Source organism: Crotalus tigris, unplaced genomic scaffold, assembly GCF_016545835.1.
Source record: "Crotalus tigris isolate CLP2741 ecotype Arizona unplaced genomic scaffold, ASM1654583v1 scf7180000017551.9496454, whole genome shotgun sequence".
NCBI lineage: Eukaryota > Metazoa > Chordata > Lepidosauria > Squamata > Viperidae > Crotalus > Crotalus tigris.
Window position 1 is genome coordinate 7408872 of NW_024096469.1, and position 14224 is coordinate 7423095.

Genomic DNA, 14224 nt, shown 5'->3' on the forward strand with positions numbered 1-14224 from the left:
TATAACTCCTTCCTTTTCTGGTCTTTTTTCAGAAATCATCAGGGTTGAACTATAGTTTCCTTGATGTATTCCCCCAAGTAACTTGCAGATCTCCTAAAGAAGTACTGGACAATGATATTCAGAATTTATTTCATGACCTCAGTGATCCTGGAGTAGATCAAGAAATGTTCTGTAGTGAAGCTTTTCAGAGACCATTCCAGTATTTGATAAGAGAAACCACTGGTGAAAATCTTGATGCGTTCCGGTATAGAAAAGGCTCAGTGGAAGGGACTCCAGGAGAATGCCTACAGCTGTTCTTGATCTACTGTGGAGTGATTGATCCTTCTTGGTCAGAACTTAGAAACTTTGCTTGGTTTCTTAACCTTCAGCTGAGAAATTGTGAAACCTCTGTTTTCTGTAATGCTGAATTTGTCCAGGATACTTTGCAGGGCTTTAAAAATTTTGTGGTCAAATTTATGATTTTAATGGCAAAGGATTTTGCAACTCCTTCACTTAACATTTCTGATGAAAGCCCTGGAATGCAAGATTTCGGAGAGGTTACTAAGGAAGCTCTTGCTCCATTTTTGCTTCGGAAAAAGTGGGAATCTGAACCCCATCCATACATATTCTTCAATGAGGACCGTGTATCTATGACTTTCATTGGCTTTCATCTCCAGCTCAATATCAATGGCAGCATTGATGCCATCAATCCTTTGAATGGCAATATTATTGAGAGAAATGTCATGACCCCTCAGCTGTACACGGGATTAGTTCTTCAAAACGTTCCATTCAATATTAATTTTGATGCATTGACCAGAGCTCAGAAAATTGAGAAACTTTGCATGGTCTTGGGGATCGAGTGGCCAACCGATCCTGATGAAACTTATGAACTTACAACAGACAATATACTAAAAATGCTTGCCATTGAAATGAGATTTAGGTGTGGAATTCCTGTCGTCCTGATGGGAGAAACTGGCTGTGGAAAAACCAGGCTTATAAAATACCTGTGTGAATTGCGTAAGATTGGTGTCAATGCTGATAATATGAAGCTTGTCAAAGTTCATGGAGGTACCACAGCAGATGCGATCTATGCTAAAGTGAGGGAAGCTGAAGATATGGCAGGATACAATAAGTCAAATTATCAGTTTGACACAATTTTATTTTTTGATGAAGCCAACACCACAGAAGCTGTCAGCTGCATCAAGGAAGTGTTATGTGACCACACAATAGAAGGACAGCCTTTACTGCCCGGCTCAGGTTTACAGATCATAGCTGCATGCAATCCTTATCGCAAACACACACCAAAAATGATCCAGCGCTTGGAGTCAGCTGGACTGGGCTATCGTGTCAAAGCAGAGGACACCAGTGAAAAGCTTGGCTCCATTCCCCTTAGGCAGCTTGTTTACCGTGTCCATGCACTCCCACCAAGCATGATACCTCTGGTGTGGGATTTTGGGCAATTGAACAATATCACTGAAAAACTATACATAGAACAGATTGTGCAAAAGCTTGCCAAGTCGATCAAATTGTCCGCTAATGAGATCCAAATGATTATTGAGGTGCTTTTTGAGTCACAGACCTACATGAGAAAGCAGAAAGACGAATGCAGCTTTATCAGCCTCAGAGATGTCGAACGCTGTGTGGAAGTCTTCAGATGGTTTCACGGCCACAGTGAACGTCTTATTGAACATCTGGAGAAGTATCTGGAAAGTAATCCTACTAAAAGTGTACTCCAGAGAGACAGAATAATTTGGTCTTTGATTCTTTCAGTTGCTATTTGCTACAATGCTTCCCTGGAACAGAAAGAGACATACTGGAGAGTAATCTACGAAATATTTCCCAAACCATATGATAATGAGAAAGTAGTTCTTGAAGAAATTAGCTTAGTTCAGGATCTTTTTTTGAATGGTGTGCCTGTGAGAGAAAGAATAGCAAAAAACCTAGCTTTGAAGGAAAATGTGTTCATGATGGTAATCTGCATTGAACTTAAAATCCCTTTGTTTCTTATTGGGAAGCCGGGCAGCTCAAAATCTCTTGCCAAGACCATCGTGGCTGATGCCATGCAGGGTCAAGCAGCATATTCTGATCTTTATAAGGAACTTAAGCAGATCCACTTGGTGTCTTTTCAGTGCAGCCCACATTCAACCCCTGAGGGGATCATAAATACTTTCAAACATTGTGCTCGTTTCCAGGAAGGAAAAAACCTTGGTGAATATGTCTCAGTGGTTGTATTAGATGAAATTGGATTGGCAGAAGACTCTCCCAAAATGCCTCTGAAGACTCTTCACCCTCTCTTAGAAGATGGATGCATTGATGATGATCCACTTCCTCACAAAAAGGTTGGCTTCGTTGGGATATCTAACTGGGCCCTAGATCCAGCTAAGATGAATCGAGGCATCTTTGTATCCCGTGGAGACCTGAATAAAAATGAACTCATAGAAAGCGCAAAAGGTATTTGCTCTTCAGAACGTTTTGTGCTACAAAGAGTTGAGCATTTTTTTCCTATTTTTGCAAACTCATATAAAGAAATTTGTAAGAAACAAATTAAGGAATTTTTTGGATTGCGTGACTATTACAGTCTTGTAAAAATGCTTTTTGCTTGGACAAAAAATTCTAAAAGCATTCCAGGTCCCCGTAAAATAGCAGAGGTAGTTCTCCGTAATTTCAGTGGCAAAGAAGGTGTTGAAGTCTTGGATACTTTTATGTCAAAGATTCCGGAAGGAGGAGATGAAAATTATAAGGATATCAGTACAATTGATTTAGTTGAGCAGAACATTTATAGCAATTACCAGGATGGTGAATGCCGATATCTGTTAGTATTAACAGAAAATTATGCAGCGCTTCAGATTCTCCAACAGTGTTTCTTCAGAGAAGCTCAACCAGAAATTATTTTTGGTTCCAGCTTTCCCAAAGATCAAGAATACACTCAGATTTGCAGGAACATAAACCAAATAAAAATTTGCATGGAGACTGGGAAGATGGTTGTTCTTCTCAACCTACAAAACCTTTATGAGAGCCTCTACGATGCCCTCAATCAGTATTATGTCCAGCTTGCTGGTCAAAAATATGTTGACTTAGGTTTGGGGACCCATCGAGTGAAATGCAGAGTGCATCCCAAATTTCGACTGATTGTCATCGAGGAGAAAGAGATGGTGTACAAACAGTTTCCCATCCCACTGATTAACCGGCTTGAAAAACACTATCTGGATATTAATACCGTACTGAACAAGTGGCAAAAGAACATTGTTGAAGACCTGAAGAAATGGGTGGATGACTTTGTAACAGTTAAAACTGAGAAATATTTTATGGGTCAACAAACATACACTCCTTCTGATGTTTTCATTGGCTACCATTCAGACTCTTGCGCTTCGGTTGTCCTGCAGGTGACAGAAAACCTGAAAGAGTCTCTTCTCCCTCAACAGCTAAGGCAGAAAGTGCAAGAGCAGGCCCAGCTAGTCCTCTTGAACTGTGCCACCCCTGATTCTGTAGTCCGTCTCGGTGACTCTAAACTGGACTTTTTAAGAGAAAACTTGGCTAAGATATACTTTCAGCAACAGCAACACACTTCCTTTGCCGAATTTTTGCATGGATGCCTTCAGTCATACTCTAGAGGCCATACGGTGTTTATTGAGGTAAACTGCAATTAAACTGTTTCTTCCTGTTTCTTCCCTCCCCCCGTCCCCTTTTTCTCGTATTCATAAATATGATGAATTCTTAAAACTGGCATGGTATATGGCAAGAGTTGCTTAAAGACAATTTTAAAATGCTCCAAATTAGAATACATTTCTATTATCCTTAGGAGTTAGGGCTAGTTGTTGTTGTTAGTTGCGAAGTCGTGTCCGACCCATTGCGACCCCATGGACAACGTTCCTCCAGGCCTTCCTGTCTTCTACCATCTTCTGGAGTCCATTTAAGCTCACGCCTACTGCTTCAGTGACTCCATCCAGCCACCTCATTCTCTGTCGTCCCCTTCTTCTATTGCCCTCAATCTTTCCCAGCATTAGCCCCTTCTCCAGTGACTCCTTCCTTCTCATTAGGTGGCCAAAGTATTCGAGTTTCAACTTCATAGGGCTAGTTACTTTATATTTTGTTTTGGAGATTATAGATACAAACAGTTTTCAAGATTTAAGTCTATCTCGATAAAAATAACATTAGCATGGGGAAAAGTCATTGTTTTTACCAAGTCCATGCTATTGAGATGATGATTAATACTATCATCTGTACTTACAGAGCAATCTTTGTTGCTTAATAGATTGTAGAAAATGGCTTGCTCTGATGTAATCACAGAACTACTCCAATAATATTAATATAGAAAGCTTCAAGTTTGTGTGTTTAGCTGAAGGAAAGATACCTTGGGGCTACTTGTGACTGGATTTGAACTTCCGATGGCCGTTTTCCCCCTCCCCCCCATACATGCAAGAACTTCGGGTATTTATCAACACAGCAGCATTTACGGTTGGTTGCAGGATTCCATGGTCATATGGCCACGTTTTATGATGGATTTGCCAAAATCCGACACATTTCACAAAAAACGTGCCCCTAGCAAACCATTGCTTAATGACCATGGCATTCACTTAACCATGGATTTGCTTAAAGACTGCCTCAGAAAGCATTGTACAATTTGTTAACGATCGTCACGACTTATGATCATAATGGGAAGGCTCCATAGTTGTAATTTTAGGACTACGTGTACCCAAAGCTTGCTATGGTTTCTTTATATTAGTGAATTGTTATTTTCCAGAAATTTGGATGGCTGCTATGTTGTTGTATGGTTTGGATTTACCCTGAATACTAAATATTTTGAAATGAAAAATACATGCAGGAAATATTTAGGGTATAGAAATGCACTTTCTTGTCAGAATCCCAAGATTCAAGAAGACTGTAGCTGAGCAAATTGAAATAAGATTTTGTCTTCAGAATGTTTTCCTAGCATGTCCATATGTAGCAGAAATGTTGAGTCTGGAATGTTTGAAGTAGAGCATAGCTTTCTTTGGAACAAACGAAGGACTACTTCAGGACTATTTCTGAGTAATAGAACAAAGGAATTTGCTATACAAATTTAGATAATAAATAAAATCTTAATAAATAAAATTTCTAAACTAAAATGGTTAGAAGTTACCTGATCGTTTTGTAACCAGCTAATTGATAGTGTCACTCAGATTCTTCCTGATTGTATGCCAAGTCCCAAAGCCTACACTGGTAGCCATTGCTAAATGACTGCCTCATTTAATGATCATTTGCAATTATGATGGTGATGAAGAATATTCACATTTATGATTTTCAGAGGTGTGTAAAGCTAATGAAGGTTGAAATAAGCTTATAAACAAAGTCAAGATTTCACTTAGCAATTGCTTCACTTAATGACCACGTTGCTGTTCCCAACTGTGGTCTCTAAACGAGAGTCACCTGTATGTGTAGGAGAAAGGAAGGGAAGAAAATATTTCCACTTGGATAATAAAAAAACAAGAGACTGCATGACCATCCTGTGAAAACCTTGTTAATATTTGACAGAAAAACCTGCTGTCTTAACTGTTACAGATCACAACCTTCTCCAGGCTCCTGACTGCAGCAGACACAGAGATTTTGGAGGCAGAATTGCAGCATGATTCAGACAGCCTGAAAGTTTTGTTCTTGCAACAATTTGACACGGAGTACTCGTTTTTAAAGGATATTCGGTGAGTTTTCATCATCCACAATGGCTGCAGAATAATGCAGATTTGTATGTGTCTTTATATTTCTTTTTTTGAAGTAACATAAAAGTGCTTGTAGTAAAATAAATGATTAATAGAATAAATTTCATATGATAAGAGGAGTTTTATAATTGAATTGTAAAATATAAATTGTAGGATTGCAATGAAGTTATGTTAGTGTTCAAACTGCTGGAGTGTTTGGTGAGGTGACCTTGTTTTAAATAAAGGTCTGGATGTGAGTGATCCATTCTTTCTGCAGCTCATTTAAATATTTCTGTATTTTCTCAGGAAATTTTTTGCTGTGAGGACCGATGGGAGTAAAATCCTCATTATTCAGACTGACTTTGAAAATGGATCACTCAGTGCCCAGCTCATTGCCTCAGCCAGGTAAGTTGCCTATTATATAAGACTATTAGATAAGCAATACTGAGCATATAATCAATTAATAGTTGCTGTAATATGTTTATTTAACCATAATTATAAGCCAGCCAAGTTCATAGATTTTTACATACTCCAATAAATACTCCAAGCCAATATTCTAATTTCATGGAGAACTATCTCCACCTATTTATCATACATCAGAATGAGGTGGGAAAATAAACTTTTATCTGTGTTGAAATAATAGGAGCTGTTGGGCAGGTGAATATAAAGACTTTACTTTAACTTCACAAAAGAATGATGCCTATTTCTCTTTCCTTGCAGATATTCAACTGTTAACGAAGTCAACAAAATACAGAAGAATCAAGCCAAGGTGTTTGTAATTTTCATCACTAAGCTGTCACGAATTGAAGGAGGAAGTTCCTATATAGGATTTCACGGAGGTAGGTTGGCTTATGTGCAAGAATACAGAACAAGGAGGCTGGAGGTCTATTAAAGAGGCTGCTATGGCATCAGGGTTGCGTCATGCTTCCTCTCACAAATGGTCCCAGCAATGTGACTTACAAATTACTGCAGTATAAAAAGAGATGTGCTTCTAGCACAAGGCTACAAATAAGATGAAAATTTTATTATGTCATTTCTGTGCAAGAAAAGCTTTGCAAATTTTCTTGTGTATCGTTCATAAATACAGCTGTTTGATTTTCCACATTGTTAGAAAAATATTTTGAACAGCTCTGTAAATGCATCAAGGTATGAAACTCATATCATTTATATATGTTATTTATTACATAGAGAGTCCTTCTATTACTTACTACAGCACTGATTGTGTTCATTGTCAAGATAGCTCTGAAATAAAGCCAGGGTAATACCATATCATAAATCAGGATGGGACCCTCAGCCTATAGGTTGCCAAATCCCTTTTTTGGTTGTCCACAATGCACCGTCTTTAAAGATCACAAAACCTTGGTGACAAAAATTGCTGAAAATCAGTAATTCGGTTTCTTGCCATATTTAATTGGGAAACATGAAAACATATGCTGTTAAATAAGTTTAATACAGTTAACTTTACTCCTCCTATGCCGAGTTTCCTGAATTACAAAAGAAAAAGTAAATCCCTATTTTCATTACTGGACCTCAGTCCACTAAAAAAAAACCACCATAAAGGTATGGAGTTCAGGCGGTATAGGGAAACATTCTTGCTTAAATTTACTCATATTTCTGTTCTGGATATATACTGCTAATTTTACTGTTAGTGCATATTCCTCAAGTTTGGTCAGCCATAAATATTTACATATCCATTATGTTATTCCCTTTTGGGATAAATGAAGTTATGCAATATGCAAGAAATGAATAAAAGAAGGCTTAAAGAAAAGCCAACTCAAATCAATTTTTATGGCCAAAGGACCATCAAAAAAGTCAAAGAAAACAACACAGAAAAAAGAAGGAAGTGTAACTAGATCTCTCTCTCTCTCTCTCTCTCTCTCTCTCCCTCTCTCTCTCTTCTTAAGTCCATCACATTTTTATGTCCATTGCCTTTTGTTCTTTAGCTTGTATTTTAAGACAAAAATCATACATGAGGTTTAAGAAATATCAGGATTTTGTTGAAGTTACATAGTTTGACATGGGAAAATATTATTGGAATATATTTATTTATTTATTTATTTATAATAATAATTATAATTTTTATTTTGAGGTCACAGACCAAAATGCAAGTGCAACAAAAGAAAACACAAGAAAAATATAATCACAAACAATTAACATCAGAAGCCTTGGCTAAATGGAATTACAATGTTCTCCTCTAATAGTTACAGCTCTTAAAAGAAATTTAGAAACCTGAGAAGTAATATAGGAGGAGCCATCCCCTAGACAATATAAGACCAAATTACTAACATTAGAACCAGAGGGATCAATTCCAAGGAGAGACAATAATTTAAATCTGGCTGTGTTATACATAGGACAGTATGATAAGACATGCTCCACAGTTTCAACTTCAGCCCTATCACAGGGGCATAGTCGCTCACTAAACAGGAGCCTCTTGAATCGCCCGTCGAGTAGTGCTGAGGGCAAGACATTGAAACGGGCTAGGGAAAAGACTCTTCTATACTTGGGGATGGTTAAAGTATAGAAATATGAAGCCATCCTCAATCCATAATTATTAGAATGGCTAAAGATCAACGGGGAGCACGTTTTGTTGGCTCTGGCTCTTAAGTATTGCAAATCTATGTCCACAAGCCGTTGGACTACCCTAAACTGGGCGTCCTTGAGACCATAATCTCCCAGAGCATCCCCTGTAAAACCTAGCAAGTGGAGTTTCTTCGTCAGCTCCCTCTCTCAACGAGAAATATGAGAATCAGCAAACACCAGGGAGAGGTAGCTACCAGGGACTGCCGAAAAGAACACCTGAAACCACCATTTAAAGGTGTTAATCCACGTCATGCATTCGACTGAACGAATGCCCAGTTCCAGGTACATCGAAGCAAATCCAACACAGGGAGGAAGACCCAGAAGTTTCCTAAGAAGAACAGCCTGGGTTCTTTCAATACAATCCTTGAAGCCTCGTATCCATATGGGAATTCCATAAAGAGTTTGGGCCAGGGTTTTGGCTTTATATATACGCAGAGCAGAAGGAGTAAACTGGCCTCCTTGGGTAAAAAAGAATCTTATAATCTGCTGATGACTACAGGAGGCCGAATTCAGCACCTGTATTTATTTATTTATATCTCCCTTTATTATTTTTACACATAACTCAAGGCAGTGAGCACACCCAAAACACCCTTTTCCTCCTACTTTTTCCCACAACAACAACAATAAAGTGAGTTGGGCTGAGAGAGAGAGAGTGACTGGCCCAAAGTCACCCAGCTGACTTTCATGCCTAAAGGCAAGACTAGAATTCAGGGTTTCCCGCTTTCTAATCTGGTGTCTTAACCACTAGACCAAACTGGCTCTCTATATAAAACGTATCTTTTAATTTTGGAGAGGTCTTCTACTTCATGTTGCTATAAATGCAAAATCTATTTTTCCATATTTTTTTCTTAATAGAAATATAAAGGTATACAAGTAGTCCTCAACTTATGACCTCAATTGAGCCCAGAATTTATGTCGCTAAGTGAGAAATTTGTTAAGTGAGTTGTCCCCATTTTACAACTTTTCTTGCCACATCTGTTAAGTGAATGACTGCAGCTGTTAAATTAGTAACAGGGTTGTTAAGTGAATCTGGCATCCCCATTAACTTTGCTTGACAAAACATCGCATGATTTCTTTGGAGGCTAACGTATTTGTTGGTTTCCCAAAATCCTGTCCTTAGGCCCCCCCTCATCTTCCCTGAGACATATGATTGGCCAAACTGAAAGGTTGTATTTAACTTCAGTTTTATACACAATATCCACACATTAATTGAATTAAGGCCCTTGCTGTTATATGGTAAAAGATACATTATTGTATTATCCTATCCTTCCCTGCATTAAGGTTAAGTGGCTTTCCTCAAAAGCGAATAATGGGAATACAGGTAATAGCTGTGACATCTCACCTGTTGTTTTCAGGGCTCTGGCAGTCTGTGCATATTGATGATCTAAGAACCTGCAAGGACATGGTCTCGGATATAACATCCCTCCGAAGCATCACTGTCAGCCAGCTGTTTTCTGAAAATATGGGAGAGTCTGCAGATAATCCTGAAAGTAAGAAGTTCCAACTACATGTTTATGTAGTGCTTAATTCCAACAGTTTGTAGTAATTCCCATCATCGTTTTTAGAATCAGGTAGCATTCCTGTACGAGACTTTCTTTATCTTTGTAACTGCAGGGACAGAGGAAGAAGAAGAAATAGAGCAGGAGATGGAAGTGGAGGCATCACCAATATCCAAACCAGAAATACTTGTAAGTCTTAATGTGCCTCACTCATTCAGTTTGATTGTTTCCCTTCAATCTTGGGGCCAGTGATGTTCTTCTTTCTAACAACCTGCTTTTTTTGGTCAGTGAAATTGATTATAGAAATAACATAACACATGTTTTTCACATATTTGTTTCTAGATACTTATGATTAGCTATCTGTTCTAGCCTTGGGATGATTCACACATTGCCCTATTAGAGTAACATGCATAAACATCAGATCTAATTCTTATTTGTGATCACTCCATAGGGATTACTATTTGTGAACTCCATTAGCTACTATTTGTGAACTCCATTAGCTACTGTTTCAGAAGGTTATATAGACGGGCAATAACGTATGCCCTTTCAGTTATGCAAAGGTGTTCTTTCATATCTGTTTTCTCTAGAAATTGAACTTTCTATACCTGGCTGCCTATCTCCCTAGTTCCTAGTGCTGCATTGTTTTTATTTTACTAAGGTGTTTATCCAGGCAAGATCTTTTTCTTTTTCGGTACCTGGGTGATTGTTTCTCCTTTGTGCTCCCAGGCATTTGGGTGAACCCAGAAGTGGGCATCTTAGAGCACCAGAGCCTTATCTGGCCCTCAAACTCTGTTTTTTGTTTTTGTTTTGGTGAAAAAGTTGGTGAAAAAAAGGCTGACGTAATTTCCTCCTGTTGTATAATGGAAAAGTAAAAGTAGTGCTATGTAAAACAATTGAAACGATTGTTCTGATCCCAGTGGTTGTGATAAAATGTTGGTCTGACCATCAGAGAAATGTCCTGGACATCAAATGGCCCTGTTTCAAGCTTGGAATACCCCTTTTCAACTTGAAAAGGCTGTTTTGCACTTAGAACTTTTCCGCTGATAAAAAGCACTGTTCTGGCAAATTTCGAATTTGGAGATATTTCAGATTTTTTGCACTGTTAGTGGGAAAAAAATTTCTAGGAATCCTCCCCCATGGAAGGGAAACATAATGGTCCTGGTTACTTGTATTATTATCTCATACTTTTCAAATGTGACATTCAATTCAACTATCAAAAGGCTGTCCAGCTCAGTTTAATCAGATGCTCATTCACATCTCAAGGGATCTGATAACCATAGAGGAAATTATTGTACATGTTTCAGGATATACTAATAAGTTTTTAAGATGAGATGAGATGAGATAACCTTTATTGTCATTTTTTTACTGTGGGCACAATGGCACATATCAAAAGTGAAACTAATAAGTTTTTATTCTTCTTCTGTTTCTGGAAAGTCTCAGGCGTTGGATACTACCATTCTTTTGAGGAGTTGTGTTCAAAGTGCTGTCGGCATGCTAAGAGACCAAAATGAGGAAGCTGGTCGTAGCGCGAAGAGAATTGAAATTCTTCTTAGCCTCCTATCTGAGGAAGGTATATAATACAAACATGTCCAGAAGGAGCATGGTCTTTTGTTAAAGTGAAAGATATTTTAATGCAAGTTCCTCATGCTATGTTATACGAATGCTCAGGATACTGAATGTACAATAAAGGGTAAAATAAAGGATCAGTTTCTGTTTTATAATTCTTAGAATGTATTTGCTCTGTCTGTGACTGTGTTTGACTAGACCGCATAGAAAATCAAAAGATGAGAGCTTGCCTTCCTCCTAGAGTTCCTTGGAAGTGTCAAGTAAGTGTGTTTGTGTATGTGCTGATGAAGCAGATTGTTGTTAGCCTGAATCAATCCATTATAGGATGACGCTTCTTCACTGAAAATTATGGACCATAATCTACACACCCTTGTTGAATGTGAATTGGTAGATCAATCATTTTATTTCCCAGTCTAGGGTGAGAGAAAGCGAATGTATAGGAATCCTATAGAATCGAGGAATCCTGCAAAAGGAGAAGGGTTTCAGTCTCATTCACAGCTGCATAATGACTCTTCTCCCCCATGCCTGGTACTTATTTATAGCATACCTTTATTTATAGCCTTCCTTTATAGCATACCATTAATAGTGGTGAAATAAGTGGCATCACTAAGTAGTTAAAGAATAGAAAACAGAAAAGGAATAAACTGATACTTCTCACAATGGGTGTGTAGACTGCAAATAATTGTAAAATAATCTCAAATTATTGAGGGTAATGCCCAAGTTTGTAAGTCATGTAGCTCTTCTTATGAAAGCAAATCTATGATTCTATGTAGGATCATCAAGCAAAAGACCAGGAAGGGTTAATTTTGATTCAAAATCTGAATTACCCATCAGCCGTTTCTTTCACGTTCTTTGAAATATATTCCTAAAAAGTGGCTATAAAAATTTTATAAAAATAAAAATTAGGCTGTCCTGTTGTTTTTTTCAGGCAACTTCCTGAAGATTACAAAGAGCCGTCTTACTTGCCTTTTGAAGAAACAGGAAGAGAATTTTTTCCAGGTGAAGGAGTGGGTGCTCCGGGAGGCCTCCAACCTTACTGCCCTCCAGGAAGGAGGAACGTTCAGGTATAATGTATGGATTAGGTATTTGCTATGGGTGTTGTTTGCCTTATATGCAGCTCTATCATTCATCTCTATTGTATTTGTTTCCTGTGTCATATTGCTACTCTACGATTCATCTCTATTGTTCCTGTGATGCATTTCCTATTCCTATTGTTGTATTCCCCCCTCTGTAACAACATAGCTTCTGCACAGTGATGCCTTGTATTGTATTTACTGACTCCACATGAAACATGGTATCAGAAGTATCTGAATCTACGCTGTCCCCACACATTTGATGCATGCCAGTCTAGCACTTAACAGCCCTGTCCTGAAAGCTGAGCATTTGAAGCAAGAAAGCCAGCATCATGGCAGCTGCTAACAGCATACCCCTGCCTGAGGCAATGAGGGTGAGTGGAGATTGCAGCAGTAACTGGGCCAACTTCAGAGCAGAGTTTGAGGATTACTCCCTAACCACAAGCTTAGCTGACAAACCAGCAGCAGTGCAGGCAGCCACACTGAGAAGACTTATGGGCAGCGAATGCCTCCATGTTTACAAGCATAATTTAATCCTTACAGAGGAGCAAAAGAGTGATACTAAAGCCATCCTAGATGCCTTAGAAGTCTTTTTCAGACCCTCTAAAAATATCATATATGAGAGAGAGAGCTATTTGGCCGCTGTAAGCAAGAAGAAGGTGAAGCAATAGACAGTTTTGTCACACGGCTAAGAGAAAAAGCTGCAAGCTGTGATTATGGCTCTCTGAGAGACGAACTTATTTGTGATAAAATAGTTCGGGTATTACTAGTGAAAGCACACGCTGCTGCCTTTTGAGGGAACGTGATTTAAGCTTACAAGCTGCAATTGAGGTATGTCGTAAGAGAGAACTTACAGACAAATGGCTGAGAGCCTTGGAGCAGGATAAACAGATTAGCAGTGTCAATGCAGCCTCCAAACAACAGCTAAGCCTGAAGAAATATGAGCACAAGTGTCAACACAAAATTCATCTACATTCTACACAACTCAACTTGGAGCAACCCAGTATCATGCAAGTACTGTGACAGTGTGCATGTATAAGAGAAAGAGCAGTCTCTTACATATGGGAAAACCTGCAGAACATGTGGGAGGACAAATCATTTTGCACGAGTGTGTCTCTCAAGAAAAATGGAAGCGAGGAAGCTACACCCAATTGAGCAAATGTCAGATCCTGAGGACGCACACTGTGCATTACACAAAAAAATGCATTGGTGCTGTAAACTCTTAACGGCAAAAAATAGTTCGTAAATTTCAGATTCAACAATATAATCTAGCCCTGCCAGTTGGACTCGGGTGCAACATATGATGTCATGAGTTTAAAGGACAAAATGAAACTGGCACCTGAGATACCTCTTCAGCCTAGTAGCACTAAACTAAAGTTATATTCAGGAGAAGTAATGGAATTATTGGGACTTTTCCAAACAGAATTCAGCATACATAGGGGTATCCACAAACTTGAATTTGAGATTGTGGAAGCCGATCAGAAACCATAATTGTCTGGATCAACATGTGAGCATCTGGGTTTGATGCAGTTCACCATGCCGGCTAAGTTACACAATGTCAAAATTCACCCCTCAAAATCATTGGTGATGCCGCTGACAAAACAGCAAATCCTCCAAGTCTACAATAAGGTGTTTGAGGGCCCCATAGTATCTGTCCCAGGAGAGGTACACTTTGAACTTGATCGTACCATTTCACTAGTACAATGTGATATGCCAATAGCCATTAAGCCGCTGGTCGAAGCGCAACTGGACAAGTATGAAGCTGAAGGACATATTACTTCAGTATCTGAGACCTTTGTGATATAAGATGTCCTAGAAAAGATACAAGAGACAAGTATTCAAGGCAAGATATGAC

General features: G+C 38.6%; 1 protein-coding gene across 1 annotated transcript in view; it reads left to right on the forward strand.

The window, feature by feature from the left end:
• Positions 1–14224, forward strand: part of LOC120309132 (E3 ubiquitin-protein ligase RNF213-like) — a 117936-nt gene that overhangs the window by 50618 nt on the left and 53094 nt on the right. Inside the window, exons 25-32 of the mRNA XM_039346031.1 lie at positions 33–3611; positions 5518–5654; positions 5958–6056; positions 6372–6490; positions 9587–9721; positions 9846–9919; positions 11165–11300; positions 12225–12360. Of these exons, the coding sequence (XP_039201965.1) occupies positions 33–3611; positions 5518–5654; positions 5958–6056; positions 6372–6490; positions 9587–9721; positions 9846–9919; positions 11165–11300; positions 12225–12360 (4415 nt within the window). The remainder of the gene's footprint in view (positions 1–32; positions 3612–5517; positions 5655–5957; positions 6057–6371; positions 6491–9586; positions 9722–9845; positions 9920–11164; positions 11301–12224; positions 12361–14224) is intronic.